At 43.1% G+C, this 27,678-nt stretch overlaps 2 protein-coding genes across 6 annotated transcripts in view; one reads left to right on the top strand and one right to left on the bottom strand.

Moving 5' to 3' along the window:
• MYCL (MYCL proto-oncogene, bHLH transcription factor) overlaps positions 1 to 406 on the bottom strand; it is a 102,367-nt gene extending 101,961 nt beyond the window's left edge. The window contains exon 1 of the mRNA XM_029947537.1: positions 95 to 406. Within this exon, the coding sequence (XP_029803397.1) occupies positions 95 to 145 (51 nt within the window). The 5' untranslated portion in view covers positions 146 to 406. The remainder of the gene's footprint in view (positions 1 to 94) is intronic.
• On the top strand, positions 220 to 27,596 carry CAP1 (cyclase associated actin cytoskeleton regulatory protein 1). 5 transcript variants are annotated; one of them, XM_029947536.1, is made up of 13 exons: positions 220 to 494; positions 15,073 to 15,194; positions 16,032 to 16,132; positions 17,539 to 17,616; positions 19,578 to 19,721; positions 19,822 to 19,907; positions 21,476 to 21,581; positions 22,732 to 22,909; positions 24,696 to 24,880; positions 25,062 to 25,185; positions 25,302 to 25,384; positions 25,707 to 25,850; positions 26,428 to 27,596. In XM_029947536.1, exons 2-13 carry the CDS (start codon positions 15,083 to 15,085, stop codon positions 26,509 to 26,511), a joined length of 1,425 nt encoding a protein of 474 aa, XP_029803396.1. In that variant the 5' UTR covers positions 220 to 494; positions 15,073 to 15,082; the 3' UTR covers positions 26,512 to 27,596. The 5 variants fall into 5 exon arrangements, with proteins under 5 accessions (XP_029803396.1, XP_029803395.1, XP_029803393.1 ...); XM_029947535.1 differs by having other exon boundaries at positions 221 to 476; positions 15,070 to 15,194; positions 16,029 to 16,132; XM_029947533.1 differs by having other exon boundaries at positions 221 to 494; positions 15,070 to 15,194; positions 16,029 to 16,132.
• Positions 27,597 to 27,678: the final 82 nt, after the last annotated feature.

Genomic DNA, 27,678 nt, shown 5'->3' with positions numbered 1-27,678 from the left:
CCAGTCCTTTCAAGACCCCTTCCAAACTGCTAGGCTAAGGCACTGGCCTCTGCCATTGAGACCACAGTGATAGGAGCGCTAATTAGCCACTCACCTGTTCTCCTTTTCCGGAGGTGGAGCTTAGCTGGTAATTTCGGCTCTTCATTGGCCCGGAGGACTCGGCTCCCAACAGTTGGCAGGGAGGCGTGGCCTATCCTGAGCACGCTCCGGGGCCCGTTCAGGCTTTGGAGGCGGGACTCTCTCCCATGTGCCCTCCGGGCTAGCATGGATTCTCGCTTCCGGGCGTGGAGAATAGGGGGCGGAGCCACGAGCGGGGCGACCAGACTTCCTCCCGGGTCCCTCCTCTAGTTCGGCGTTTCAGCGGCCGTCCGTTTCCGGTGGGGGTGCCGCGCCCAGAGAGGGCCCGGAAGTGGGTCGCGCGAAGATTGCTGGGCGGTTCTTGCCGGAAGTGGAGAGCGGCTGATCGCAGTCCGGAGGTGAGGCGGAACTCTGAGGTGAGGGTAAGCGGCCGGGTAGGGACTGGGGTCCACTCCGCGGCCCACCGGGTTCCGGCATTGTAAATGGCCTTACCGACCAATGCGCGTACGGTGAACCCTGCTGAAGGGGCCATAGCGGAGGTCCTCAGGCCGACCCGGGATCCTGGGCGCGGTCTCTTGAGGTGGGGCCAGGGTGACCAGCGGAGTCGGGCTCCTCTGGGGAGGATTCTCCGCTGGATTTTTCAGTTCTGGGCGTCAGCCTCAGCGGGGGGCTTATTTCTAAGGTGCCCCGACCTAGGCATTCCTAAGGAACCAAAGACACCATAGCGTCTTCACTGTGTCCCATCTCGTCCCCATTGCACAGATGGGTAAATTGATCCCCGGGGAGGAGAGCCTGGTCTACGACCGTATAGCGAGTGAGGGAAATAGTCGGAATCAAGACCTGAGTTACTTAGATTAACAGCCCCAGATCCTTCCCACGACTATTTCCCAGGAACCTCTTTCTTTACCTCTGAGTGGTCTTCCGGTTGGTGTCGAATCGCGGCGGGCAGCTGCAGGTTCAAGACCCCCCGCCGAGTGGAATTTTTTTTTTTTTTTAAATGCAACCTATTTGGAATACCTGAGTAGTTTTTCAAAAGCAAGTGAGGCAGGTCTTTGTGTTTGCAATCAGATAGCCTCTCCTCCCTCCACGTCTGTTGCTCCTATTCTGAAAGGCTTGTTTAACTTTATTGAAGGTGCAGCATACTTCTGGATCTGAAATCAGATGACTTCAGGTTTGGTCTGGCCCCGCTGCTGAATATCTGTAGCCATAGATGTATTAACTTCCTTGAGCCTTATTTTTCTCCTCTTTTAAGCGGAGATCTCTGCATCTCTCACAGGATTAAATTCAGTTGAACAAATTATGTTTATTCTGTCAGGCACTCTGCCGTATCTAGGGAATGCAGTTTTGGAACAGAAAAAAGCCAGACCCTGCCTATCCCAGCCTAACAGTTTTTGCAGGGACTTTTAAGAAGTAATTATAAGTGGGATGAGTGTTAGGAAAGAACAGTGTTGGAAATATATAACTTAGGGCTCAGGAAAATCCCTTGTGCATAGCAGAATTTAGGATGAATTTTGAAGGATAAAGGGCAATAAGTTTGACGGGACGACAGGCACCTTTTAAGGCAGGGGTTAGTATCCGTCAGAGCTGTGTCAGTTGAAGCTTTTTGTAGGGATCCCTGTTCAAGTGAAAAACAGGACAGCGCAGCACATTCATCATTCACCACTCATTCGCGGAGCCCTTAATATGTATGAGGTACATACAAATGAGGCCCTTGGCCTGGTGGCCAGGAATACAGCTGTCACCATGGAGTGTAAGGGGCAGACAAGAAAATCAGGGATGGCTTACCCTGTCGTAGTGCACTGTGTGAGCACAGGGCTGTGGAAGCATAGAGAGAGGAATGCCTGAGCCAGACTTCTAAGCTTTGAGGAGGAAATGGGACGATGAGTCTTGCAAGACTTATTTAGCTGTGTGGTCAGTCTGGAAAAGGGATTTCCAGGCCAAGAGTACAAGTGCAAGGACACGCAGGTCTGGACATGTGAAGGACCATGGCCAGTTCAGTGTGACTGAAATTCTAGTAATGCTTAGGGAAATGGAGGAAGTGGGAAATGGTGGGTCAGATATAAAGGACCTTGGAAGTCATGCTGAGTAATGTGGATCTCACCCAGAGAGCTATGGGGATGCTTTATGTAGGCAAACAGTGTGGTCAGATTTATGTTTTAGAAAGTTTAGTTTGTCGAGGGAGAAGGGACATGATGGCGGGAGTAGACCAGTGTTGGGAAGCTTTTGCCAGTCATGGCTTGAACTGAAACAACGACCATGGGAAGGAGAGGAGGAATCAGATTTGAGCAGTATTTATGTATTTATTTATTATTTTATACTTTATTTGGGGGGAGAGTGTAAGCGGGGGAGCGGCAGATGGAAGGAGAAAGAGGATCTGAAGCAGACTCTGCCCTGACAGGCTGACAGCAGTGAGCCTGAGGTGGGGCTCGAACTCACCAGCCGTGAGATCAGAAATTGAGCTGAATTTAGACACTCAACTGACTGAGCCACCCAGTGCCTCTTGAGCAGTATTTAAAAGATGGAAACCATAGAATTGGACTCTGATTATTTATGGAAATGAAGAGGGGCGCCTGGGTGGTTCAGTTGATTTGAGCATCTGACTTCCGTTCGGTCATGATCTCGAGGTCTGTGGGTTTGAGCCCCACGTTCGGCCCTGTGCTGACAGCTCAGAGTCTGGAGCCTGCTTCCGATTCTGTGTCTCCCTCTCTCTCTGCCCCTCCTCCTCCCTCTCTCTCTCTCTCTCTCTCTCTCTCTCTCTCTCTCAAAAAAAACATTACAAAAAAAAAGGAAATGAAATAGAAGTAGTCTAGGATGGATGCCTGGTTCTCTGGCTTAGGGAACTGGGTGGTACCATTCGCCAAGGTAGGTAATGTGAGAGGAGAGGGGTAAGTTGGGGAGGTGGCATGGAAAGAAAATGAATTTTGGACATATTTAGTTTGAGGTGTTTGCAGCACGTCCAGGCGAAGATGTCTGAGCAAGGTGTCCCAACTAGAGGAAACTAGAGCAGATTGGAGTTCACCTGTAGTTTGTGGTCGAAGGTGAGACCGGGGAAAAAAGGTAGACGGCTGCCAGGTTGTGAAGGGCTTTTGAGGCCTTGTTTGGCCGTGTCTGGATTTTATTCAGCAGTTGGCAGTTCGCTTATTGTTTGAGTTGCGCTGGTCCAGCATAAAGAAATTTCTGTAGGAGGGAAAAAATGTTTTTCTGTCGGAATTGCCTACCTTTTTCTTCACTAGAAATACTTTATCAATCAGGTGGACATAATTTATGTCTGTTAGGAGTTTAAATAAAATGGTAGCTGTGAGAGCATTTTGTCAAGTACAAGCTGTCATGCCAGCCAAAACTGGTGGTAATGTTAAGTTTCAGTGAGTGTATTCTTGCCCTGAGGAGGTTAGCTGTTCAGTTTGTCAAATGGTTTGTTTCCAATCTGAAGGGTGATCTTTTTTCGCATCCCTTTTCTTGGTTATACATACATAGGTTTAGCTGTGATTATTTTTTTTTAACCAGGGACTAAGCCTTGTGAAAGTGACTTCCTCCTTTCAGTTTTCTGTGAACCACTTGATGCATTTCACAGGCACCTGGGTGGCTCAGTTGGTTGAGCATTTCACTTTGGCTTAGGTCATGATCTCACAGTGTGTGAGTTCGAGCCCTGAATCCCTGAGTCAGTCTCGCTGCTGTCAGTGCAGGGCCCTTTTTGGACCCTTCATCAGCCTGTCTGCCCCTCCCTGACTCACCTGCTCACGCGCGCGCTTGCTCTCTCGCTCTCTTAAAGTAGACATTTTTTTTAAAAGATGCATTTTACTTAAATGAGCAGATACAAAGTGTCTTTGGAAGTTGAACCTTCTGGTTTGAAATTTAATTTTTTAAAAAAATATTTATTTCTGAGAGAGAGACAGACAGAAGTGTGCGTGCAGATGGGGGAGGGGCAGAGAGGATACACAGAATCTGAAGCAGGTTCTAGGCTCCGAGCTGTTAGCACAGAGCCTGACATGGGGCTTGAACCACGAACTGTGAGATCATGACCTGAACTGAAGTCACCGACTGAGCCACCCAGGTGCCCCCGTCTGGTTTGAAATTTAATCTGAGATTTGAAATCTGAGGATCCTCAAGCTGTATCTTACCCACTCCTAGTGATTATTCCTTTGAATTGTCACCATCAGTTTCTTTTTTTTACTTTCTATTAACCTGGCTTTTATAGTTAAACTTCACCTTCTCTACCACAACCAGGCTAATCTTAAAAAGAACCGTTTTTCATCTTCCCTGGCTTCACCAAAGAATCAAATCTAAATTCCACTGTCCAGTTTACAAAATTCTCCACATTGGACCCTTATCTTAATTAGTTTTCATTGGTTAATACAGGTTGATATTCTAATTTAGAAAGTCCTGAACTACTACATTAGCATTTTATTATGCCTCTTGTGCTTCCCTTTTGCTCCTTATTACGTTAGAATGGGGTTTCTCAACATTGGCACAAATGACGTTTTAGGCTGGATGATTCTTCATTGTTGGCTTGTCCTGCCTGTACAGTATAGTAGGATTTTAGCAGTATCTCTGGTCTCTACTCATCAAATGCCAGGAGCACTTGGCTCAGTCGTGCCTTCCAAAGATGTCTCCTGACATTGTCCAGTGTCTCCCGGAGGATAAAATTGGCCCTGATTGAGAACCACTGCATTAGAAAGTATCATAACCATGATTGTGCAGTGTCTTATCTCCAGCTAGGTTTTCTAGGGCAGGCATCATGGCCATGCTTAGTACAGTGTATGCACCTGATAAACACTGGATATCCTGTAGTGAATGAATCATTGAGGCAGCAAGAATTACTGTTTACTCAAGGAATTTCTGGGTGGTCCTTGAAGGACTTTCATTTTTGTTTCTTTTTGTTATTGTTGTTTTCCCCTCAGAGAGTGTGATCTTGATAGAGAAGTGCCTCTGACTGGGCACTCACCAGAAGAAAGCTTTGGATTAGTTGACAGTGCAAGTAAGCAGATTTATATGTCCTTTATATTGAGGATATATACATTCCTGTTTTGTTCATGTTGCCTGCTTTTATTTATTTATTTATAAATTTTTAAAATGTTTTTTATTTATTTTTGAGAGACAGAGAGAGACAGCATGAGCAGGGGAGGATCAGAGAGAGAGAGGGAGATACAGAATCTGAAGCAGGCTCCAGGCTCTGAGCTAGCTGTCAGCACATAGCCCAATGCGGGCCTCGAACCCACGAACCGTGAGATCATGCCTGAGCCGAAGTCAGACACTCAACCGACTGAGCCACCCCAGGTGCCCCTATTATTTTTGAGAGAGAGAAAGTGCATGCCATGTGCACACAGGGAGGGGCAGAGAGAGAGAGAGGGAGAGAGAGAATCCTAAGAAAGCTCCTTGCTGTCAGCACAGAGCCCAACATGGGGCTTGAACTCACAAACCATGAGATCATGACCTGAGCCAAAATCAAAAGCTCGATGCTTAACTAACTGAATCACCCAGGTGTCCCAGGACTGTCTGCATTTAGACAGCTTGGTTTAGTTTATTATTTTTTTAGATTTAATTTTTTATTTAATTTTATTTTTTAATGTTTATTTTGAGAGAGACAGCACGAGCGGGGGAGGATGCAAACGGAGGGTAGGGAGGATACACAGAATCTGAAGCAGGCTCCAGGCTCTGAGCTATCAGCACAGAGCCTGACATGGGGCTCAAACCCACGAACCGTGAGATCATGACCTGAGCCAAAGTCGGATGCTCAAACGACTGAGCTACCCAGGCTCCCCTATATTACCATTTATTTTAAATTGCTTATAGTTTATGATGTTGGTGCTCAGTATTAATTTTGATTGTTTAAGTTGTTATAGTTGAATCATCTTTAATGCAACTACATCATTTCACCATGAAACTTTCTTGTTGATATACCGTCATGTAAACTTAATAAAAAGAATCAAAGCTCTTAAATTATCTCTTAGCTATAAAGCTTCATTTGCCTAGTATTGTGAGACCTGTAGTGTTAAACTTTTCCATTTGACTGGAAAATACAGTTGAAATGTTTCATGGAAGGAGTGAACTTGCTTATCTTATTTTTGGGGTTTTTTTTTTGTATTTTTCCTGCAGAGGTCATTAAATTTCCTATACTTAAGTTTAATTATAGACTTACAGTCACAGATCTTTTCATATCTCTAGCTGTAGCTGAATCCTGGCTAGGGACAAATGGTGTCCCTTGGATCGATTTTTATGCAACTAGCCAGCTGAAATCAGCCAATGCGCTTTTTCCTTATACAATGTAAAAGTTGCCTGCTGAATCCTCTTACACAGTTTATCTACATAATACTCCTTGGGTTTAAGAGAGATGGGAACCCATGGCCACACAAAGTTGTGTATTTGCCCTGACCATTAAAACAGCTAGTTCTAAGTCTGACTTCAGCTTGTATACTCTAACTAGCTTTACTTACTCCTGGAATTTCATATAGGGGACAGAACAGGAATCAAGTGCTGATATGGGATTGGATTCTTTCCCTCTTTAGAAGATAGGTTTTTCTCTTTTAATCTAAGCCTCAGATGGCAGTGACTCAGGCACTAAATGTCATTGGTTCCCTTTGAAACCAAATGCTTGGGGAAGAACAGTGGCTCCTGATTTGGGTTAGATTTAGATGGCATCTTTACGGGGCAAAGTGGTATCTGTTCTTTGGTTTCTGGGTTAAAACAGCCAACTTGTGGGCTGCCTGGGTGACTCATTTGGTTAAGCGTCTGACTTAGCTCAGGTCATGATCTCACAGCTCATGAGTTCGAGTGCCACATCGGACTCTGTGCTGACAGCTCAGAGCCTGGAGCCTGCTTCAGACTCTGGATCTCCTCCTCTCGCAGCCCTTCCCCCACTCATGTTCTCTGTGTGTGTGTGTGTGTGTCTCTCTCAAAAATAAACATTTAAAAAAACACACAACCAGCTTGTGTCTCCTATATTAGCATGTCTAGGTTTAACTTTGACATAGTAGAGCCTAGTGATGAGAACCAGGCTCTAATTCTATATTGTTAGGAGTAGAACTAACTATTGTCATATAGCTTAGTGGTACCTTAGGAGAGAGATCTTAGTGGAACTGGTTTTTATTTTTGTTTTAATAAAGAAATTATCTAACTATGTTAAAGAAGTTTTGGAAAATGAGGAAATTGTCCAAGACACCATCACTCTACTGTGGCAAATACTATAAATTTTGTGTTCTATTCAAGTCTTTTTCCGCAGTGCATTCCCCTGTAATTAGAAGTGTGAGTTAACATTGCAGTAAATATCTGCCTATCACTTTTTCTCACATTCGAATTATTTTCTTAGGATAACATCTCAGGAACAGAATTACAAAGTCAAGGCCAAAAGAAGCATTTTGAAGCAAATTATTTGGGCTGTCACAGTATGCAGGCTAACTTGTATAGCTGCTTTTCAGTTTTCCTTAAGGGTATGACTTTGAGGAACAACTACCGGACAAAGGAGAAAACATATAAATGTAGCAACTTCCTACTCAAGTAGACATTCATACCACTGGCTTAATCGTCTGGTGAGATGAGACCAGAACTGCAGGAACAGCCTGGTTCCATTACTTCTGAACAACTGCCTCGAGTAGGCTGGAGGGATTGGGTTGTCTGCAGGGTGAGACTCCGAAGCAGCTTTGGCAGGAATCACTAGCCAGTTCTGATTTTTCTTGGTTTTAGACCACAAGAGAAATTTCTGGAGAATCCACCTCATAGTTTCTTTTTGCTCTGTGTGGTATCCCTCCAAGAGCCTATCCATTCTCATGACTTTGTGGTGTTTCTTTGCTGATAACTTTCAAACATTGTTCTCCAGCCTTGGTCCTTCCTCGAGCTTTATTTCTAAATATACTTATCCACTTAGAAGCCTCATCTCCTTTTCAGGCTCTGCTGGTCCAAAACTGACCTCATCTTCTTGCCCCAGTGAGTACATGCCAGAAACCTGTTCCTGCCTGTAGTGTCATCATTCTCTTAGGCCCCTGGATTTGCATTTCGAGTCATCTTTGAGTCCCTTCTCTGAGTGCTACAGTACTCAGTAGTCACTACCACACAGTTAGTACTTGTTCTGTGTTTAATGCACACTTGTTTTGTATGACCTCCAAGGGCAGAAGTAAGATTGGTGGGTGGAAGTTGCAGGGAAGCTGATTTTGCCTCCATATAAGGAAGAACTTTTAATACTTTGAGCTGTCTGAAGGGAATGGGCTGCTTCTAGAAGTCTCGGCGTCTCCACAGTGAAGGTGTTTGAGCAGAGGCTCAAACCTCTAATTACTGAAAATGTTGAAAGGATTGTTCTGGCATCAGCTGGTGTTTTTACAAGATGGTTTCTAGAATCCTTCCTAATCCTGACAGTCAAGGATTCAGTGGAAGTTAGCTTTGTTTCTCTTGCTAGAGTAGATTCCCTTGGGACAGAAAAACTATTTTACCATTCTTTTATATTCCCACTTAATTCAGGTGCTGGTCACATAGTTACCTAAAACTGATTATTTGTGGGTTAATTGATTCCTTTTGTTTCCATATCTGGCTGGAGAGTGGATGGTGTGGACTTTTTTTCTTTTGAAATACAAAAAATATTTTTTTCAGCAGCCCTCTTATTTTACAGCAGGATGAATAACAGCTTTCAACCTAACTTAGACACTATTAGCTTCCTAGTTCAACCTAACTAGACCTTAATATCTTGCCATTTTTCCAAATTGCATTGTTTATCAGACAGTACTTGTAAAAATTTTGCTTTCATCTTATTATTCCTTCACTCAAAACCCTTAAGTGACTCCACACTTATCACAACATCAGATTCAAATACTGCCTGGGTTTCAGTGCCCTTCGTTACCCAACCTGGGCATGCTTATTCAGCCTCTCATTTTTCATGGTACTTGATGCTCTGTGCAGATTAACCCACATAATATACTTTATGTGCCGAGCCTCCTTAGTCTCTCCTCTTTGTGTCTGATTGCTCTAGAATGTCTTGCCTTTTTTCTTTTACTTTTTCCATCAAGAAGCCCCACTTTCTCCCGAAACCAGACTATCTCCAGTCCTCACTGATTTCTTCTCAACTCTCGGAACGTATAGACATTGATACAGTGTCATTCAGAACCATACAACATTCTGCAAAGAAAAAGTTCCAGTATATAGGCTGATACTGTAACTTTTCCTAATCCAAGTGGAGTTAGACAATCTCTTAACTTTAAAAACTGTGTCATCAGTATTTATTCCATTGGCATTTTCATTTGTATTGGCCTTCCCAATAAAAATGAAATCTTTTTGGGGCACCGCATGGGTGGCTTTGTCGGTTGAGCATCTGGCTTCAGCTTAGGTTATGATCTCATGGTTTGTGGGTTCAAGCCCTGCATCAGGCTCTGTGCTGACAGCTCAGAGCCTGGATCCTGTCTTTAGAGCCTGTCTGTGTCTCCCTTTTTCTCTGACCCTTCCCTACTCATGCTGTCTCTCTCTCTCAAAAATAAATAAAACATTAAAAAGGAATTTTTTTTTAAAAGAACACAATAGAAAAACAGAAAGAATGAAATGTTCTTGAGGGCAGATGCCATATGCCTTCTGTGTCTTAAGTAGCTGCTAAGTACAGTGCCAAGTACAATATTAAGCACTTTCATTTTATGAGCATCTTCTGTGTGCCAGGTTGTTCTAGGTACTGCGAATCGGTGGGACTGGTTGGGGGAGGAGAATGGATAGATTCCCATCCTCCTGAAGCCTATCTTCTAGCACACCACATGCAGTGGTAACATTTTACATTTGAACTGTATTTTAAGCTTTCTAAAGTGACTGTTCATCTCCTTTGAGCCTTACATCTCTGTGTGCTACGTAAGGACTCCTTAAATGACAGTCCTTTAGTTATACAGTTAATACGTGGCAGAGCTGGGACTCAAAGCTTGGTCTCTTGAATCCTGGTTTTTTCTTAAACATCTAAAATTAGAACTGCCTCCCTTCCTGAAGCTTTTATGATGAATGCGTAAATAGTTGGGAAATCTGTACATCCATTTATGGAGGTTCACATTTAGTTCTTGGCTATTGTTAATCAGAAATGGCAAAGAACAAGATCCAGCAAAGCTATGGTTTTCTACTCCAGTAACTTCAAATTCTTATGGAAAAAACCTTATTTTAAATATTTCACTTCCAAATATGTATCATTTAGCCTATGAAAAAAGATTAGCCTCCATGGAGAAAATTGAAAGCAGAGAAATTAAAAGCTGCTAACAATGTAACTAAAGACACTGTGAAGGGGCCTTGAACCCACAGTGCTGTGCTCAGCAAGCAGTAGGGGCTGGATGCTGTGATGAACTGCACAGTCACTTACTGTCTTGCAAGCCGTGTGGAGTGGCAGGAAGGGCCTCACGCTAGGACTCAGAAAGTTTGTGCTTATGGCCTAGGTTCTCTACCTCTGCCCACCGGTTGTTTCATATCACTGGCAAGCTTTTTACCTTCTGTGAGTTTCTTCATTCTAAAGATGGGGGTCAGTATCTTCATACCAGACCCTAGAGAATTATTTTCAGTCTTATAAGCATCACATTGAGGATGTAAAGCACTTACAGCTATAAGGGAATATTTTTAATTACTATTATATAATCTAATAAGGTTATTTTCTTAATGATACTTGGTTTGAAAATCTCAGTATCAATGTGATAATGTGCCTAAGAAGGTAGCATTTATTTGAAAGATGGGAGTATTTGTAAGATCCTGCAGATAGGCGAAGAGAAAAAAAAGAAAGGTAAAACAAATCTCCCCAGATTTGTCAGAGAGAGAAGATAGCCAGACTTGTTTTGAGGGGAAAAGGGGTAAAAGACTCTTAATAACCTACTGTATTTATAGTGCCTACTACATTTATAGTACTGGAATTAACAAAGACAAGACATGGTCCCTCCTAGGGTGGCTAGTTGCCTATTAGCTATTAAATAAATGATTTTAAACCAGTATATTAAATGTGTGGTAGAGAAAAGTGAACAGTGTAATGAACAAATTGGAAATGCTTCTTGGGGAGGTGGTATCTTAGCTGAGTCTTAAAAGGCAGTAGGAATTCTAGAGAAGGGGCAGATTAAAAGGCGAAAGATTTATGTGATCTGAAGAGAAACCAGAATATAGAAGGGGCAGATTAAGAAGGAAAACCATACCAAATTGGACAGGCTTCCTGGAGAAGTTAACACTTTAGCTGAATCTTAAAAGGCAAATAGGAGTTATGAGACGGAACAGTAACCAGTCAGTAGATAGCATTGAAGCCTCAGAAGTGAGAGAAAGCATGATTCTTTCTGGAAAATGCAAGTAGTCCTGGGTGGCTGTAGTATTTAGGAAGGGTGTGGCAAGAGATTAAACTAGAGAAAAGTGGTAGGAGGTAAATAAAGCAGGTCCAGATATGGAAATCCTTGTTTGGACTTTACTCTGAATGTCTGGGGGAGTACTGAATGATGTTAAATATAAGGCTATCAGAATTACATTTGCATTTGAGCAGGACTATGATGGCAATATGGAGAAGGGGTACACAGGGTGTATTACTGTTATTAGGGGAGACTAGCAAGGAGGTTATTGCAGGCCAAGTCATGAAGACCTGATTTTTGACAATCAGGATGAAGGCAAGGGCATCTATCTATTATGAGATAAGCAAGATAGAGCTTGTGGATTTCGATGACTGACTAGATTTGGAGTGTAAGGAAGAAGACAGTTTAGCTAACTCTTAGGAATTCTTGCTGTTTTTCAGGACTAGGTCCAGTACTGCTACATGTATAGTTGACTCTTGAACAACATAGGGGTCAGGGGTGCCAACCCCCGCAATGCAGTCAAAAATCTATGTATAACTTTTGATTGCTCAGCACTGCCACCACCAATTTACTAATAGTGTACTATTGACCAAAAACCATACTGATAACATAAACCTTTGATTAACACATATTTTGTGTTATGTACACTATAATACCATATTCTTACAATAAGCTAGAGAAGAAATGTTACTAAGAAAATCATAAGGAGGGGTATTTGGGTGGCTCAGTCAGTCCAACTTGATTTCAGCTCAGGTCATGATCTCACGGTCATGGGATTGAACCCCAGTGCAGAGCCTGCTTTGGATTCTCTCTCTGCTCTTTGAGCATACACTTTCTCTCTGTGTTTCTCTCTCTCTCAAAAATAAATAAACATTTTTTAAAAATCATAGGAGAAACTACGTTTACAGTATTGTACAAAATTCATGTATAAGTGGATCTGCACAGTTCAAACCTGTGTTCAAGGGTCAAGTGTATTTCCCCTTTATTCTCACGTCGGCCCTTTGGATTTTGTACTGTTGTCTCCATTATATAAATAAGGAAGCTGAGACTCAGAAAGTTTGCTGACACTCATTAGTCACAGAGCCAATTAGTACTGTTACTCAAACACCCAAACTATCTGTCTTCTCAAAAGACCATGCTTGTAACTACTATACTTTTCCGCCTAATAGTTCTCGGGTTACTGACTTGGTCAATCAGCTGACTGATAGTGGTGCGGGATTGTTGAGACAGTGGGGGGGAGGGGTGGGAAGACAGTGAGTTCTGTTTTAGAATTTCAGTTTGAGATCCCTTCAGAATATCCAGGAGAGATGTCTGATGGAAGGTGGATTCCAGAAGAATGGCTTGAGCTGGATATGCTGCTCTGGGAGGTGTTAGTCTCTAGGTGGTTGTGATCATGGCACTCTGGAAGGCGGCTGGATAATGGTAGTTACTGCGATATTGGTAGTTGAAGGCTTGGGAGTGGACATCACCACCTGAAAAATATGAATGTGTATTGGGGTGGAGAATGAGACGAAGTGTGTCTTTTGGTCCCTTTAATTCTGGATATTTTCCCATATTATCTCATATTTTACCCCACCTCTACGAAAAACAAAAAACTAAGTGCTGTTCTATAGTTGGTTAATGGTTGAATGAGATTACCTGTGAAGGATAGCTGTGTGACCCTTTTACATTCTGTTTAAGTTAGACAGGAGTGAAAATGCACGTGAAATGTGGGGAAAAAAGAACTGAAATCTCATGAAGCTGTATTACTAAGCTTTCAAGATGGTTAGGTGTTCACTGGCCCTTCAGCCATTAGAGACGCTTGTACTCTGTTTTCCATGTTAACATGGCCTCAGTCTATAGCATATAGTATATGGGGGGAATGTCTTTTATAATCAACATATCAAATGTGTAGTAGAGATAAGAGTACAATGTTATGTGATTGTATCTGTTTTTTTCAAAGGTTTTATTTTTAAGTAATCTCTACACCCATTGTGGGGCTTGAACTCATAACACCGAGATCAAGGGTTGCGTACTCCACTGGCTGAGCCAGCCAGACGCCCCTAGAATGGGTGGCATCTATTAATGGAAGATAGCTTGGGAGTTTATGGCCTTCCTTGCCTTTTCCCCTGGCATTTATAGAGGGTGGTGGATTATACGTGAATCTGTCCCTGGACAGTCAGTAATTGTGAGTACTCAGGTGATCGTGGCAAAACATGGTTGCTTCTAGTCTGCTCCATTTATGAGCAGAGCAGAGACTTGGAGGCTTCTGCTGCTTCTCCAGGCCAGGGAATGAAAAGTTTATTTGGTTCACCTTCATATTTTTTTCTTTGATTCTATTTTAGACGACATTCTCTGGTAACTCATTGGGCCCAGAGAGACCAGAGGCAACACATTGAAAAGAATGGACAAGGGATTATGTTGTCTTCCTTACTTTGTCTTGTCAGCTGCTTATCTCGTCCATGGGGGGTTGGGGGGGGGCACGGTATTTTAGATAGAGATATTCTGACGTGTCATCTTTGGGGGAAATTGTAATTGCTATGGTCATTTTAGGCAATTTCAAGGGTATTGAGTTCATTCAGCTTCAGTTACCTGAACTAATTAATGTTTTGAAATGGTATCTCCAAGTCAAGGCTTTGACTGAAATTTCACTGATTGATTTTTGTATCATTTACGGTCTCAAACATTTCATGTGGATGTGTATTGAAAACATTTAATGATTATGTATATAGATGGGCAACTTTCAGAATACTCGTCCCTCTGGAGTTTTGGGATTCTATATTTCAGGTTCATTAACTTCATAAATATTTATTGAACACCTTCTACCTGCCAGGTAGTGGTCTAGATGGTAGAGTATCATGGGCAACAAGCCAGAGAAGTACCTTTCTCTGGTAGAGCTTACTTTCTTTAGGATTTAGACAGTGAATGACTAATTTTCAGAGAAATTAGTACTTGTGAAAGATCTGTAAAAAGCTCTTCTGGATGTGTCTATTTTTCCCTACTGCAAATCCAGATCATCCTGTCCTCCTTTGTGAAGCGTGGCTCAAGTGGCAGCTTCTCCTTATCTGATTTGTTCAGCTGATGCATTCTTCCTCTTCCTAAAATTCTGTTATTCTTTCTGCAACATTCTTGTGTTAACATTTTTTTCTATTTGTAGTTGTTAGTGTACATGTCAAATATCTACTGTCAGACTAAGTTATTGAGGGCAGAATAAGTATCCTATTCATCTTGGTTTGGGGCATTCCATATGTGCGCAGCAGGATGTTGCCAAAGAAAAACCCACTGAATTTAAAGCCAGATAACTTGAATTGGAGTGCTGGCTTTCCTGTTAACTGGCTATGTGATTGTAGGCGAGTCATTTAACTTCACTGTAATTAAGTTTCCGATCTCTAAAGAGTGTGGTAATTAACCTTGCATTACTGAATAGTTGTTGGGAGGGCACAAACTGAGATAATATATATATTGACTGTAATTTGTAAATTCTAAATTCTGGCATAAATATTAGTGTTGTCATAGTAGATAGTCAGTAAGTATTTGAATGGGTAAACATTTGCTTTCAGTGAACATCCTTTTCCTGGGTAGCTCTCTTGCTTAATGAGTCTTTATCAGTTTGCAAATATGTTCATCTATTTTTCATCTGTTTTTTTTATTAAATGATTCTGTTCTTCTGAATTGGCATCTTCTTCACCCCATGAGTATTCTGTCTTTTCTCCTTAGGTGCTATGTACTATTAAAACAAGTGACATTTGATCTCCTTCAGCAGGTGGTACATTATGGCTGATATGCAAAATCTGGTAGAAAGATTGGAGAGGGCAGTGGGCCGCCTGGAGGCAGTATCCCATGGCTCTGACATGCACTGTGGATACGGAGACAATGCTCCAAAAGGTAAGCAATATACAGCACAGCAGAATACTTTTTTTATGTTATATTTGTTTTTGAGAGAGACAGAGTGAGAGACAGCACGAGCAGGAAAGGGACAGAGAGAGAAGGAGACACAGAATCTGAAGACAGCTAGGCTCTGAGTTAGCTGTCAGCACAGAGCCCAATATGGGGCTCAAACTCACGAACCTGTGAGAGCATGATCTGAGCTGAAGTCAGACATTTAACCAACTGAGCCACCCAGGCGCCTCATAGCAGAATTCTTTGAATGAAGACTCAGTGTCTTGGATTGAAATTTTTCTGTCACAGTGTATTTTCTCCTTTGGAGCTGACTTCCCGAAACGCTTAATCTACTAAGTTTATCGCCTGTGAACAGATAAGAGAGGAAGTGACTTGTGCAGGGAGGCCTGTGGTTATTTTAACATAAGAACTTCCTGCTTGTGTGATATTTCCTGTTCTTTCTTTAGCAAAATGACTAGTGTAAGTCGAGTGACAAAGTGACATTAAAACTTCCTCTGTCCAAATGATTGGCAAATTAGCCATTTTGTATATGCACTAAACGAATCATAGAATGTTAGAGCTAAAAGGGAGCTTGGGGGAATCTTTCTTTCTTTTATTTCATTTTCATTTCCTAGATAAAATTAAGCTCAGAGAGGAAAAGGAACTTAGGGTCACACAGGCAGTTAGTGGTGGTATTGGAACTAGAACCCAGGTTTCCGGGCTCATGTTCCAGTATTCTGTTTACTGTATTACCTCGCTTCTCCACTTTCATGTGGAAGTGCTCTTTAACAAATCATTTTTCTGGTGCATGACTGATTCTTTGTGGTGTTCTGTCGTTAGCAGGAGCAGCTCCATACGTGCAAGCATTTGACTCCCTGCTTACCGGTCCTGTGGCTGAGTACCTACGGATCAGTAAAGAGATTGGGGGAGATGTGCAGAAACATGTAAGGATGTTTTGCCCCTTTTTCCCCCTCTCATAAGGACTGGTGGTGGTCTTCAAGTCTGACTCCTTCTTGGTTTAAGAACCCCGTGGCTCCTTCTCTTTTACCTTCACTGAGGAGCTCACTCCAGGCACTGGAACAGTTCCCCAGATTTTTCCAGGCCCTCTGCTTTGATCCCATTTTCTGTGTGGGCTTCTTTTATACAGATAACTTGCTTGATGAATAAAATATGGCTTGGTTCATCTTTATAGGGAGAACATTCTACCATTCTGATCCCAGCATGTTATATAACCAAGCCTAGGGTGGCTTGTGCAAAGGAGTCATAGTCATGACTTAGCGTTTATAAAACTATGCTTGATAGTTATTAGTTATGCTAATGTGAGTTATTTTCACACTTAGCTCACAGCAGGAATGTGAAGTAGGTGGTGACAGGTGCCTCTCCACCCACCTCCCTTCATATGTTGCCACCTACATCGTCGCCACCCCCACATTCACATATATATTCTGAATCTCTCTTTGGGACCCCAGATCTTCCTGCTGGTCCTCTGAATCCTCTGTAACCAGTAACCGTGTTTAGGATCTTCCTGACCCTTCAGCAAGACTGGTTGCTTGATCTTTGGAATATCTATTTTGAGCCTCTCCTGTGCCATCTGTTGGCAGTGGTGTTAGCTCTAGTGAGTGGGACTAGGACTTAGATACAAGAGTGGGGGCTTGCATTTTTACTTTATGCAGTGTGTCACATTTAAAAGCTTTAAAAACCTGTATCATTTACATGTTCTAAAAATCCAAATCTAGAAAAAACAGGTTACCTTATTTGAATTTTTGTATTTAGATAATGCTGATAGCTTTACCTTTCTTAAACTCCTTTGACCGTGACTGTTGAAGAAATATGTATTTGTGACTGAGTCAGAAGTTTCACAAAGCAGTGCTTACCTACTTGCATTGCACTTTTTTTCTTTAAATCTGTGATTGGGTCATGACCCAACCTTTGAGAAAGAGCTATAACCTAAAGGAGTAAATACCATGAGAATTGGGCATCCATTTGGCCTTTGCCTTGACTTCCACCTCTAGTTTTTGAGGAAAGAGCTTTCTTGGTGACAAGAGACAGGAGGGATTTTTTAGTGCACTTCCTATCACACTGCTTGTATGGTTGCTAACTTGATTTCATCTGAAGCTGACCCTGATTATCTTCCTTCGCCGGATATGTACCCCTGCTGAGTCCCCACAGGAACAGTGGTACATGTGATTCTGCCGCCACTCCCCGGAAGTGGTGTGCCTGAGGAATGAAAGCAACATGAAGTTCCCGGGTCGCTCCCACACGGCGTGGAAGTGGAGATTTCAGGTTATTCTGATCAGGAGGCTCTCCGGTTGTAATGTGTCGTGGTAATGATTCTTCTCCTTTCTGGCAGGCGGAGATGGTTCACACAGGCCTCAAGCTGGAGCGAGCTCTCTTGGTTACGGCCTCTCAGTGTCAGCAGCCAGCAGGCGTAAGTTCCCTCCTCATTGGTTTCCGCGTGGTGTGGTGCTCGGGATGAGCCGAGAGGTTTCTGCTGAGTATAACAACACCCTAAAATAGACCCTCAGCCTCGTGTGCTTAACGTGCCATGTGAGAATGTGCCCTCGAGTATTTATTGGACTCTACTGTTTTTTGGTTTGTTTTCCCTTCCTTTTTACTTGGGACTGTAGTTACTCCTGGACTTTGCTGCTTCTCTCAATAGATAGCCATTTTTAACCTCTTGGATGAGGCCAAATTCATCATATTGTCCCATAAGCCCTTTGGTCAGAGAGTAGTTCTCTTGCTTCGCTGTGACTGGGCTTTAGTAATGCTGCTGTGGAGATTCCAAAACTCCTAAAGTACTGCTTCTCCCCTCATCCTTCCATGGTGGGGCTCTCCCTTGAAGTCTACTCCTACCTCAAAATTTTATGTTGTCAGTGTATGAGAATCGATTAGAGGAAATAGATTTTTCTCAGAGCCAAAGATTTTAGTTTTTTTAAATTTCTTGGTTTTTTTAAATGTTTATTTATTTTTGAGAGAAAGAGAGCAAGGGAACATGCATGTGCTCTAGCAAGGGTGGGGCACAGAGAGAGAATCCCAAGCAGGCTCTGCACTGTCATCATAGAGCCTGACATGAGGCTCAATCTCACGAACCAAGAGATTGACCTGAGCCAAAACCCAAGAGTCAGATGCTTAACTGAGTGAGCCACTCAGGTGCCCGTTTCTTCTTTAGGCATTTGGCTTTCCTTGGAAGAGAGGTAAATAAAACAAGTCTTCCTGCTACTGCTGTATTAAAGCCCCCGGACCTTCAGCATGCCTAAATAATGTAAAAATAGTTGAAGATAATGTTAAACATGTTACACTCTAATTCTTAATTTGTCTTGAATGGTTAAGGCATTTTTTCTAAATCTTTACTCCAAACCCACACTTTCCACCACAAATCAGGCAGCTGAGACACTGGTGTATTTACCTTGCTTTAGACTAGGGGTTGATAAACTACAGCCTGCAGGCCAAATCTAGCTGGCCATCTATTTTGTAAATGAAAGATTCTTGGAGCAGAGCCATGCCCATTCTTTCAAGTATTGTCTGCTGCTACCTTATGCACTATAATGGCAGAGTTGAGAAACAGTAGCAGAGACCATATGTCCTGCAAAGACTGAAATATTCACTGTGTGGCTCTGTAGAGAAAGTTTGCAGACTCCTGCGTTAGACTGTTTTCAGGCTAAGATCTGAGAATTGCAATGTTCAGGAAACTGAGCTTTGGAGAAAGCATAAAACATGGAAACACAAGAGTCATCCATTTCACTAAGCTGCCAGCTCAAATGTCAGGCCCTCTATTTGCATTTGGTTCAGCAGATCTCTGCTCAGCAGCTGCTCCATAGCTAGCAATGTGTTGAGGGTTATAAAGATTATAAAAGAAGGCTGAAACAAAGCCCTGGTAATTGAAAAATTAATGAGAAATTTTGAAAAACATACTCACATGGGTCCATTAATAGTTTGTGCTGGTGTGTGATAAGGTGCCAAAATGGATTATGCTGAAAATAAATGCTATTGGAGGCCAGTGTGGCTAGAGTTGGATGGCTGTTCCTCATGAAGTATAAGGAACATTTAGATAGATGGAAAAAGAGAGCATCGTGAGTAAAGGCTCAGAAATGAGATAATACTTCCTTTTAGTAGGACAGAAAAGAGACCAGTGGCTAAAATGGTAGAATTTTGTGGTCTAGATGGAGTAAGGGTCCTGATCATGAAGAGTCACCAAATCTAGCATGAGGATGGTGAGGTCATGAGCAGTGTTTTAGCCATAGGAATCTGGGCGGGATGAGTAAGGGTTTATTTGGGCATTCATTGTATGTATAGCTCATGAAGAGTTCTTGCCTGCAGGATCAGAGTGGACGAACACATAAAGCTTTTGTGGAAAGACTAACCTGAATCTTTTCCCGCATCTCTTCCTAGAATAAGCTTTCTGATTTGTTGGCACCCATCTCCGAGCAGATCCAAGAAGTGGTAACCTTCCGGGAGAAAAACCGAGGCAGCAAATTGTTCAATCACCTGTCAGCTGTCAGCGAAAGTATCCAGGCCCTGGGTTGGGTGGCTGTGGTGAGCAGCGCAGTTTCTGTGGGAGGGAAGGGATGGAATGAAGAGGTAAGGAAATAAGGCTGGAGAGGCTCTGAGTCACTGACGGCTGCTGTTTCTCTAGGCTCCCAAGCCTGGTCCCTATGTGAAAGAAATGAATGATGCTGCCATGTTTTATACAAACCGAGTCCTCAAGGAATACAAAGATGTGTAAGTCCAGCCTTTTCTCAAGGGGTAAAGGACAAGCCAGCCGATTACTTGCTGCAGTAGCACTTCGGGGTTAAGGGTGTTGTGTTGGTTCTCTGTAAGGGCTGCTTTCTGGGAAGTTTGATGGATACTGGCTCATAGAGGCTGCATGTGCAAGCAGGAACTGTTTCTCCTTTCACTTCTGCTTTTTCTCTAGGGTCTGTAGAGCCCCTTTTAGTCTTCTTATCCTTAACCTTCCAGATTTAGGAGGTTTTGCTAGAGATAAAATGGACAAATGCCCTTTACTTTGCCTGTTTAGACAAGGTAGAGTTTGTTCCTTTGTTGAGAAGTTCTTTACCAGCTCGGGGACTAAGATTTACTAGGAAATCACTCTGACTCATCACGTAGTCAGGTAAAGTGAAAGGAAGGCTGTCTGGCGAAGCACGGGTATCACTAAGAGGAGGGGAGTCATTGTAGGTCTAACCACATTTCACCAGTCCTAACGGACTTCTCCGTTAGGACTGCAGTGACTGTAGGCAGCTGTCACTCGGCTGCATAATTACCCAAACCCTTCCGTCTGTCATCTGTTAACCAACATTTATTGAGTAACTACTCTGAAGGAATAATTCGCCTTTGTGTATGTGAAATAGGTCTCAAAACACCAGGCACTTCCTTGATCTCTTTTTCCAGCAACCTGGAGTTAAGTATTGCAGTGTTTTTTTGTTTTTTTTTTTTAATTTTTTTTAATGTTTTTATTTATTTTTGAGAGAGAGACAGCATGAGCAGGGGAGGGTCAGAGAGAGAGGGAAACACAGGATCCGAAGACAGGCTCCAGGCTCTGAGCTAGCTGTCTGCACAGAGCCCGACGCGGGGCTCGAACCCACGAACTATGAGATCATGACCTGAGCCAAAGCCAGACGCTCAACCGACTGAGGCACCCAGGCGCCCCTAGTATTGCAGTGTTTTGACTTAACCTGCAATTAAACTCTATACTTTACAGTTGAGCAAATTAGGTCTTATGCTAAATAGCCATACAGTCTTCCAACAAATACATAAGAAAGAAGACTTGAACCATAGAGCAATGCTCTTTCTATAATCTAATGCTGATTAGTTCCTCCAGGGAAGTTTTAAAATTTTGGTGAGGGGCATACTTTGACATAAGGCACTGTGCTATAAGGCAGTTGAGTTTCTTGAAGTCCTGGAGTTCCACAATGATATAGCTTCATGCACAGAATGTCTGCTTTTATTAGTTTTGTGTATTAGGTTCTACCTAAGGTGTACTCTGAAAAAAATGGTTTTGCTATACTGTAAAAAGTTTGAAGAATACTGTTACAAGAGATAGAAGAAGATATAATCTGGAGTCCCTATCCTAATGGACTTTAGTCTTAATTAGAGTAATAAAATAGGTTAAAGAAGAAAAGTAAAGTTCAGTTAAAGAAGAAAAGTAAAGTTCAGTTATGGTAGAAAAGCTGCCATTGAGCAAAACCACACCACAGGTGGGAGGATATGAGTTCACAGATAGGAGGGGTTCTGGAATCACTGTTGTAATGTGCCCTGACTGTCTGTGATGAGTTTTTCTTTAACTCTCCTAGTGACAAGAAGCATGTGGACTGGGTCAAAGCTTACTTGAGTATATGGACAGAGTTACAGGCTTACATTAAGGAGTTCCATACCACTGGACTGGCCTGGAGCAAAACGGTTAGTGAGCCTTCCTTCCCTCCTCTATCCCTCCAGGACAGGGGTCCAAAGTTTCTTAGACTTTGATGCTACCAAGGTCCAAGAAGGAATGCTAGTCTTTTCAGTGGAGAGTAGAAGGAAAAGGCGAGAATAAAGAAAAGTGTGAAGAAAGCAACGGTCAGAGAGGAATATTCAGTTCTATTCAGTTTCAGTACACGTGGGTCAGAGATAGTGATTGGGCAGGAGGGGAGCCAGAAGAATGAGTTACATTATCCCAACCCTTAAAAATAGAGATGGAAAACCCCCAAATACAGGTTAACAAGTAAAATGTTATGATAAAGATATAGACTACAGAGTAAGAGGGAGAGTGAGTCTCACTGGAAGAGATTGTACTTTCAACAGGTGCACTCTGGTCGGGTGTACCATCTCAAATAGAGAACAGTGAGAAGTGGGAGAAATGGGGAAACTGGCAAACGGCATAGCTGAAACAGTCCGTGTACAGCAAATGTAGACATTGGTCATCTCTATCTTCAGTTCAAGGAGAGATTTTTAGGATTAAAGGCTGAAAAGGAAGATTGATTGTGACTTTGAGCAAGACAGTAATAATGATCAGACTGGTCCTGAAGAGAGTCTCAGTTTATAGGTTGAGGATAAGGGCTCTTGCTCAGACCTTGGGAGCGCTGATGGTACTAGGCGCTGGTACAAAAGAATTTTCAGAAGCGATAACCAAGGTAATAGATCTGATGAGCTTGAGGGTGTTGGAAGACTCAAGAAGATTGAACAGTCAAGCTTGGATGGCAGTGTCTTTTACTGAAATAGAAACAAGGGGGTGGTTGTACAGGTAGGGGAGCAGGCAGGAGATGATATCAGTCTTGGGCTTGTTGAGGCTGACGTACTGGTGACACGCAGAGTTGATTTACAGAACTGTGGGTTAGAGCTGGAATTGGGTAGAGGCCAAAGGAATGATGTGAAAGTTGAAAAATGGAGCTGAATTGGATCTTTGGGAAAGGGTAAGAGAAAATAAAGCCAATTTGGGTGTCGATAGGGAGCATGAATCATAGCATCAAGGGCCACATTAGGTCCCCATGTCTTAGACCACGTGTAGGACCCTACTGGGAATGGTACAGAAGGGAAGAGAGGGTGGCTGTGTTACCTGCCCTTGTTATTCCAGGGGCCCGTGGCAAAAGAACTGAGCGGATTGCCATCTGGACCTTCTGCTGGATCGGGCCCCCCACCTCCCCCACCAGGCCCACCTCCCCCACCAGTCCCCACCAGTTCTGGCTCCGATGAGTCTGCTTCCCGCTCAGCACTGTTTGCGCAGATTAATCAGGGGGAGAGCATCACACATGGTAAGCGGATATTTTGGCAAGCAGAGTTGGTACAGTAAGTTGTTTGGGCCTGATCTTATCAACTAGAGACTTGATGGTCGTCTGTAAACCCAGAACCCTGGTTTGTGTATGGGAGAATTCATTTGGGTGTCACTGTCCTTCAAGTTGCCCAAAGTGACGTCAAAGCTGGCTCAAATGGAAATTGAAAGAGGGTGATTATAGTTGGGAGAAGCCCTCTGCCCCATAGGAAGGTGATTTAATATTTAGTGACATATATAGAGCACCCTGTTGTGCCAAGGCATGGTCCTGGTAGTTCACCCTAGAGCCTTTTCTGTGTTATCACCTGGGTTCTTTGGGAAGTCATCATGGGGACAGAGAAGGGGGCGTATACTAGTCATGGAAAATTTGCATAAGACTTACCAATATTGTGGGGCACCTGGATGTCTCAGTTGGTTACGTGTCCAACTTCAACTCAGGTCATGATATGGTTTATGAGTTCGAGCCCCACATTGGGCTTTGTGTTGACAGTGCAGAGCCTGCTTTGGGTCCTCTGTCTCCCTCTCTCTCTGCCCCTCCCCAGCTTTTGCACTTTATCTTTCTCAAAAATAAACATTGAAAAAAATTGCTTTTTAAATATTACCAATGTCAGGATAAGGAAAGTCGACACCATTATATATAGAAGGTGGAAATCTAAATTATACAGCCCTCTTCTAGGAATCTACTCATAAAAATACCTAAAATAAAGACCAAGTACTATATATAGTATTATTTGTAGTAGCTAAAAATAGTGTAACAACCTAAATATCCAACAGTAAGGAAATGGTTAACTCTGGTGTCTCCTCTTAATGGAATATTAAGCAGCCATTAATTAATGCTTTTCTTTACAGTGAACCATGCAGTGTTTAAAAAAAAAATCTAGTATTTATACTAGTATTAGCCACAAGGATTGGTGGAGCTGTCAGTATTGGTTAAATAAATTGGGCCATATTTAAGAGGAAGAAGTTTGTCAGCCTATAGTGGGAAGGTGATTATGGAATCTTCATTAAAAAAAAATTTTTTTTTTTTAGAAACTAGGTTAGGAGCACCTGAGTGGCTCATTTAGTTAAGTGTCCAACTCTTGATTTTGGCTCAGGTCATGATCTCATGGTTCTTGGGGTTGAGTCCCATGTTGGGCTCTGCACTGACAGCATGGAGCCTGCTTGAGATTCTCTCTCTGCCTCTCCCCACCAAAATAAATAAACAGTAAAAAAAAAAAAAACAACTGTAGGTTAATATGAGAAAAAAATTTTTAAGTGTTAACTGGTTAAACCAAAATTGTTAACAATGTGCATGGTTATAACCAAATAAAAAACGTTTATCAATAGGAAACCTAGTGGAAGGAGATTTCACATGCAAATACTGAGTAGAAGGTGGCAGTAGATCAGCTGTGGGCGAGGTTTCTTTCCTTTTACCAAATTTGCTTTACTATCACATATTTTTTTTCTTTTGCTTTAAAACTTACATATTCTGTGAATATTTATTTGGTATATATCTTTCTAGGTCTTTGTGCATTCACATGGCCGCTCCTCCCATATGCACATAGTCTTTTATTTTTTATAATGGAACTGTATTATGGTACCTTAAGTTAGAAGGGAAATTCTAAAAGCGCTTCTCCAAAACTATTGTTTAAGAGAACATCTCAAAGCCGCAGCTTTTGACCTTACAGTTTTTGTTAAGGCTGCTAACTTCTGAGAGCAGGCGGTGGTTACTGCTTCAGCCCAGAGCTGTGGTATGAAGGGCGGGCACAAGGCAGCTGTTGTTCTTCCAGCCCTGAAACATGTATCTGATGACATGAAGACTCACAAGAACCCTGCCCTGAAGGCTCAGAGCGGTCCAGTACGAAGTGGCCCCAAACCATTCTCTGCACCTAAACCAGGAGTCAGCTCATCCCCCAAACCAACCACAAAGAAGGAGCCAGCTGTGCTTGAACTGGAGGGCAAGAAGTGGAGAGTGGTGAGTTAAAAATATCAGGACTAAGAGAACAGGAAGTGGGGACAGGGCCATTAAATGGAGCACAACCAAATGGGTACAGGGTTTTGGGCTAGATTACAGGAACGGAAGTTTGGGAAATGGCCTGTTTTGGGGGTAGCATCTGTTAGTGATGACATTCCTAAAAGGGGTATCTCTTTAACAGGAAAATCAAGAGAATGTTTCCAACCTGGTGATTGAGGACACAGAGCTGAAACAGGTGGCTTACATATATAAGTGTGTCAACACGACATTGCAAATCAAGGGCAAAATTAACTCCATTACAGTAGGTGAGTTTTTGTCATTGTCCTAGGCTCCGTCCTAGAGCTTGAGGCTGGAACCATATTGACCCTATTCCTAACGATCCTTAAATTTAAAGTTACACCTGCTCTCTTTCTTCCCCTAGATAACTGTAAGAAACTCGGTCTGGTGTTCGATGACGTGGTGGGCATTGTGGAGATAATCAATAGTAGGGATGTCAAAGTTCAGGTAACTTGATATCTTGGCTCCTTCCTTTGGTCCCTGAGGAATTAACTGAAAGACATGGCCGAGCCACAGGTGTTGCTGTGGTGGGAATCTGATTCTACGGAGTCTGTAAGCTGAGCGCTTTGTTGGCAGGAGGGGAGCTGGCTCTTACAGCGAGCCCTTTTCCCGCACCCATCCCAGCCCGCCTCTCGTGTCCGGTATCTGCTGTGCACTTGTGAGCTTTTCACGTAGTTGCTGAATCACATGAAACCATGAAAGCTTCTTCCTGAATCTTAACTGGTTCTCCTCAGCTACCAGGACTCCGCATTTTTGGTTTTCTCCGCAGGTAATGGGTAAAGTGCCAACCATTTCCATCAACAAAACAGATGGCTGCCACGTTTACCTGAGCAAGAATTCCCTGGATTGCGAGATAGTCAGTGCCAAATCTTCTGAGATGAATGTCCTCATTCCTACAGAAGGCGGTGACTTTGTAAGTTCCTGGATCTCTTTGGTGGTAGGATCTCACAACAGGAGGGACTGAAGATTAGTTGCACTGGAGAAAGCTAGTTCATGGTTATTCTGTACTGAGTGGGTCCAGCCTAGCAGTACACACCTCGAGCACCCACCCATAAGTATTAGGTGGTCTCACGAAGTAGCGCTCCAGGTCGAGCAGATGCTCAGGGCGGTACAAAGGATTGGGACTGAGTCATGGCCCCCTGTTGCACTGGCGCAGAGAAGTCGTGTACATTCTTGTGTGCCTCACAGGTGTAACGGTCTAGGATTGCTGACCCAGGAACAGTAGGAAACAGACCTAAACCTTGTCTGGCTTTGAAGCCTTTGTTCTCGTTCCTACAGCACTCCTTCAGGCCGGCAGTGGCAGGGGTGGCCGGTTGTAGGAGAAGAGCTGCTGGGTAGATAGCCAGGCTGGTTAGTGGCAGTTCAGCTTCACTTGCAGGACATCCTACCGGCTCTTAAGAGTTTAGTGGAAACAAGCATTGAGAGAAAAGTGTAGGATTTAACCCCAGCTCCTTTTGTAGCTTGGATTTAAACCTGTTTTTTATTTGCAGAATGAATTCCCAGTCCCTGAGCAGTTCAAGACCCTATGGAATGGGCAGAAGTTGGTCACCACAGTGACAGAAATTGCTGGATAAGCGAAGTGCCACCGGGTTCTCTGCCCTCTCCCTCACACCATGGGATAAATCTGTATCAAGACGGTTCTTTTCTAGATGTCCTCTACCTTTCTGCTCTTAACCTGCTTCTCGGCTCTGAGAAGCACAGCTACCTGCCTTCACTGAAATATACCTCAGGCTGAGATTTGGGTGGGAGCGCAGGTCAGTTGATCTTCTGCAGGAAGGTGCGGCCTTTCCACACCCGCCCGACCACACCACCAGTCCGTAAGGAGCTGCACACCAGGACTGGTGTGTTTTAGCCTTCAGCCTTTGGGGGTTATTTGGCCAACAAACAGTCTTTGGGGAAGAATAAAGCAGTCCCCAGGAATGAACAGGCCAGAACGGTCACACAGGTTCATCTTTTTCTAACCATGCACACGAAGGCAGCAGAGGCTGGTGGGATTCTGGCTGGTTCTTCTAACCAAACTAATTTTTCACTGTTGACGGGAGGCAGGGGTCTCACTGGACCCAAGGCTGAACTTGGCCGTCTAGCATTCCAAGCAGAATTGATTCCTATAAGCATTCCTTTTATTCTGCATTCCATCGTGGGTCCGCCTGAACCTAAGAGAGCAGGTTCTCCTGTATTGGCTGCTGGGCACAGCCCCGCACCGGGCCAGTTAGAGGAGGCTCGGACCCTTTCTTTCACTGGGATCCTTCCCCAGCACCTTCCTACAGGGATGACTAAACAAACAAACAAAAAGAAGGAAAATACACCATTCCAAGGAATCTGGAATTCCTTCCTCCTTCCATGCTAGGTGCCCGCCCTCCATCTTCACCGCCTCCTTTGCCCTGTCACGCTCAACTGCTTTTGGTTTCTGTCCAGGCACCTGAACAAAGGACTAAAATCTCCCCTGCAGCCTGGTTTTAGGTCTTGTGTAAGAATCTTGCACAGCATTGCTAATGTAAATTACAGTTTTTCTCTCTAGGACACTTACCAAAATATGCAACATTTTTGGTGGGAAGAGAGATTGTCCTGTGACTTCTACCCATTTCCTGAGGCCTGTGGAAATAAACCTTTATGTACTTAAAGTTATACAGAAAATAGAATAAAATTAATACCAAACTTGCTTAGTATTTACCGATGGTATTTGCTATATAGAGATGTAATACTTTTTTTTGAAGTAAACTCTACCCCCAGCATGGGGCTCA

This window comes from Suricata suricatta, chromosome 8, assembly GCF_006229205.1.
Source record: "Suricata suricatta isolate VVHF042 chromosome 8, meerkat_22Aug2017_6uvM2_HiC, whole genome shotgun sequence".
Lineage (NCBI taxonomy): Eukaryota > Metazoa > Chordata > Mammalia > Carnivora > Herpestidae > Suricata > Suricata suricatta.
The sequence above is the reverse complement of the archived record's forward strand: the minus strand, read 5'-3'. Positions and strand labels throughout refer to the sequence as shown.

Bases quoted from the DNA above. Each gene is read 5' to 3' on its own strand.
- CAP1 (XM_029947535.1), top strand. From the start codon at position 15,083: ATGGCTGATATGCAAAATCTGGTAGAAAGATTGGAGAGGGCAGTGGGC. The intron at 19,722-19,821 runs GTGAGCAGCGCA...CTGTTTCTCTAG, and splicing joins CCCTGGGTTGGGTGGCTGTG to GCTCCCAAGCCTGGTCCCTA. The intron at 25,186-25,301 runs GTGAGTTTTTGT...TTCTTCCCCTAG, and splicing joins AATTAACTCCATTACAGTAG to ATAACTGTAAGAAACTCGGT.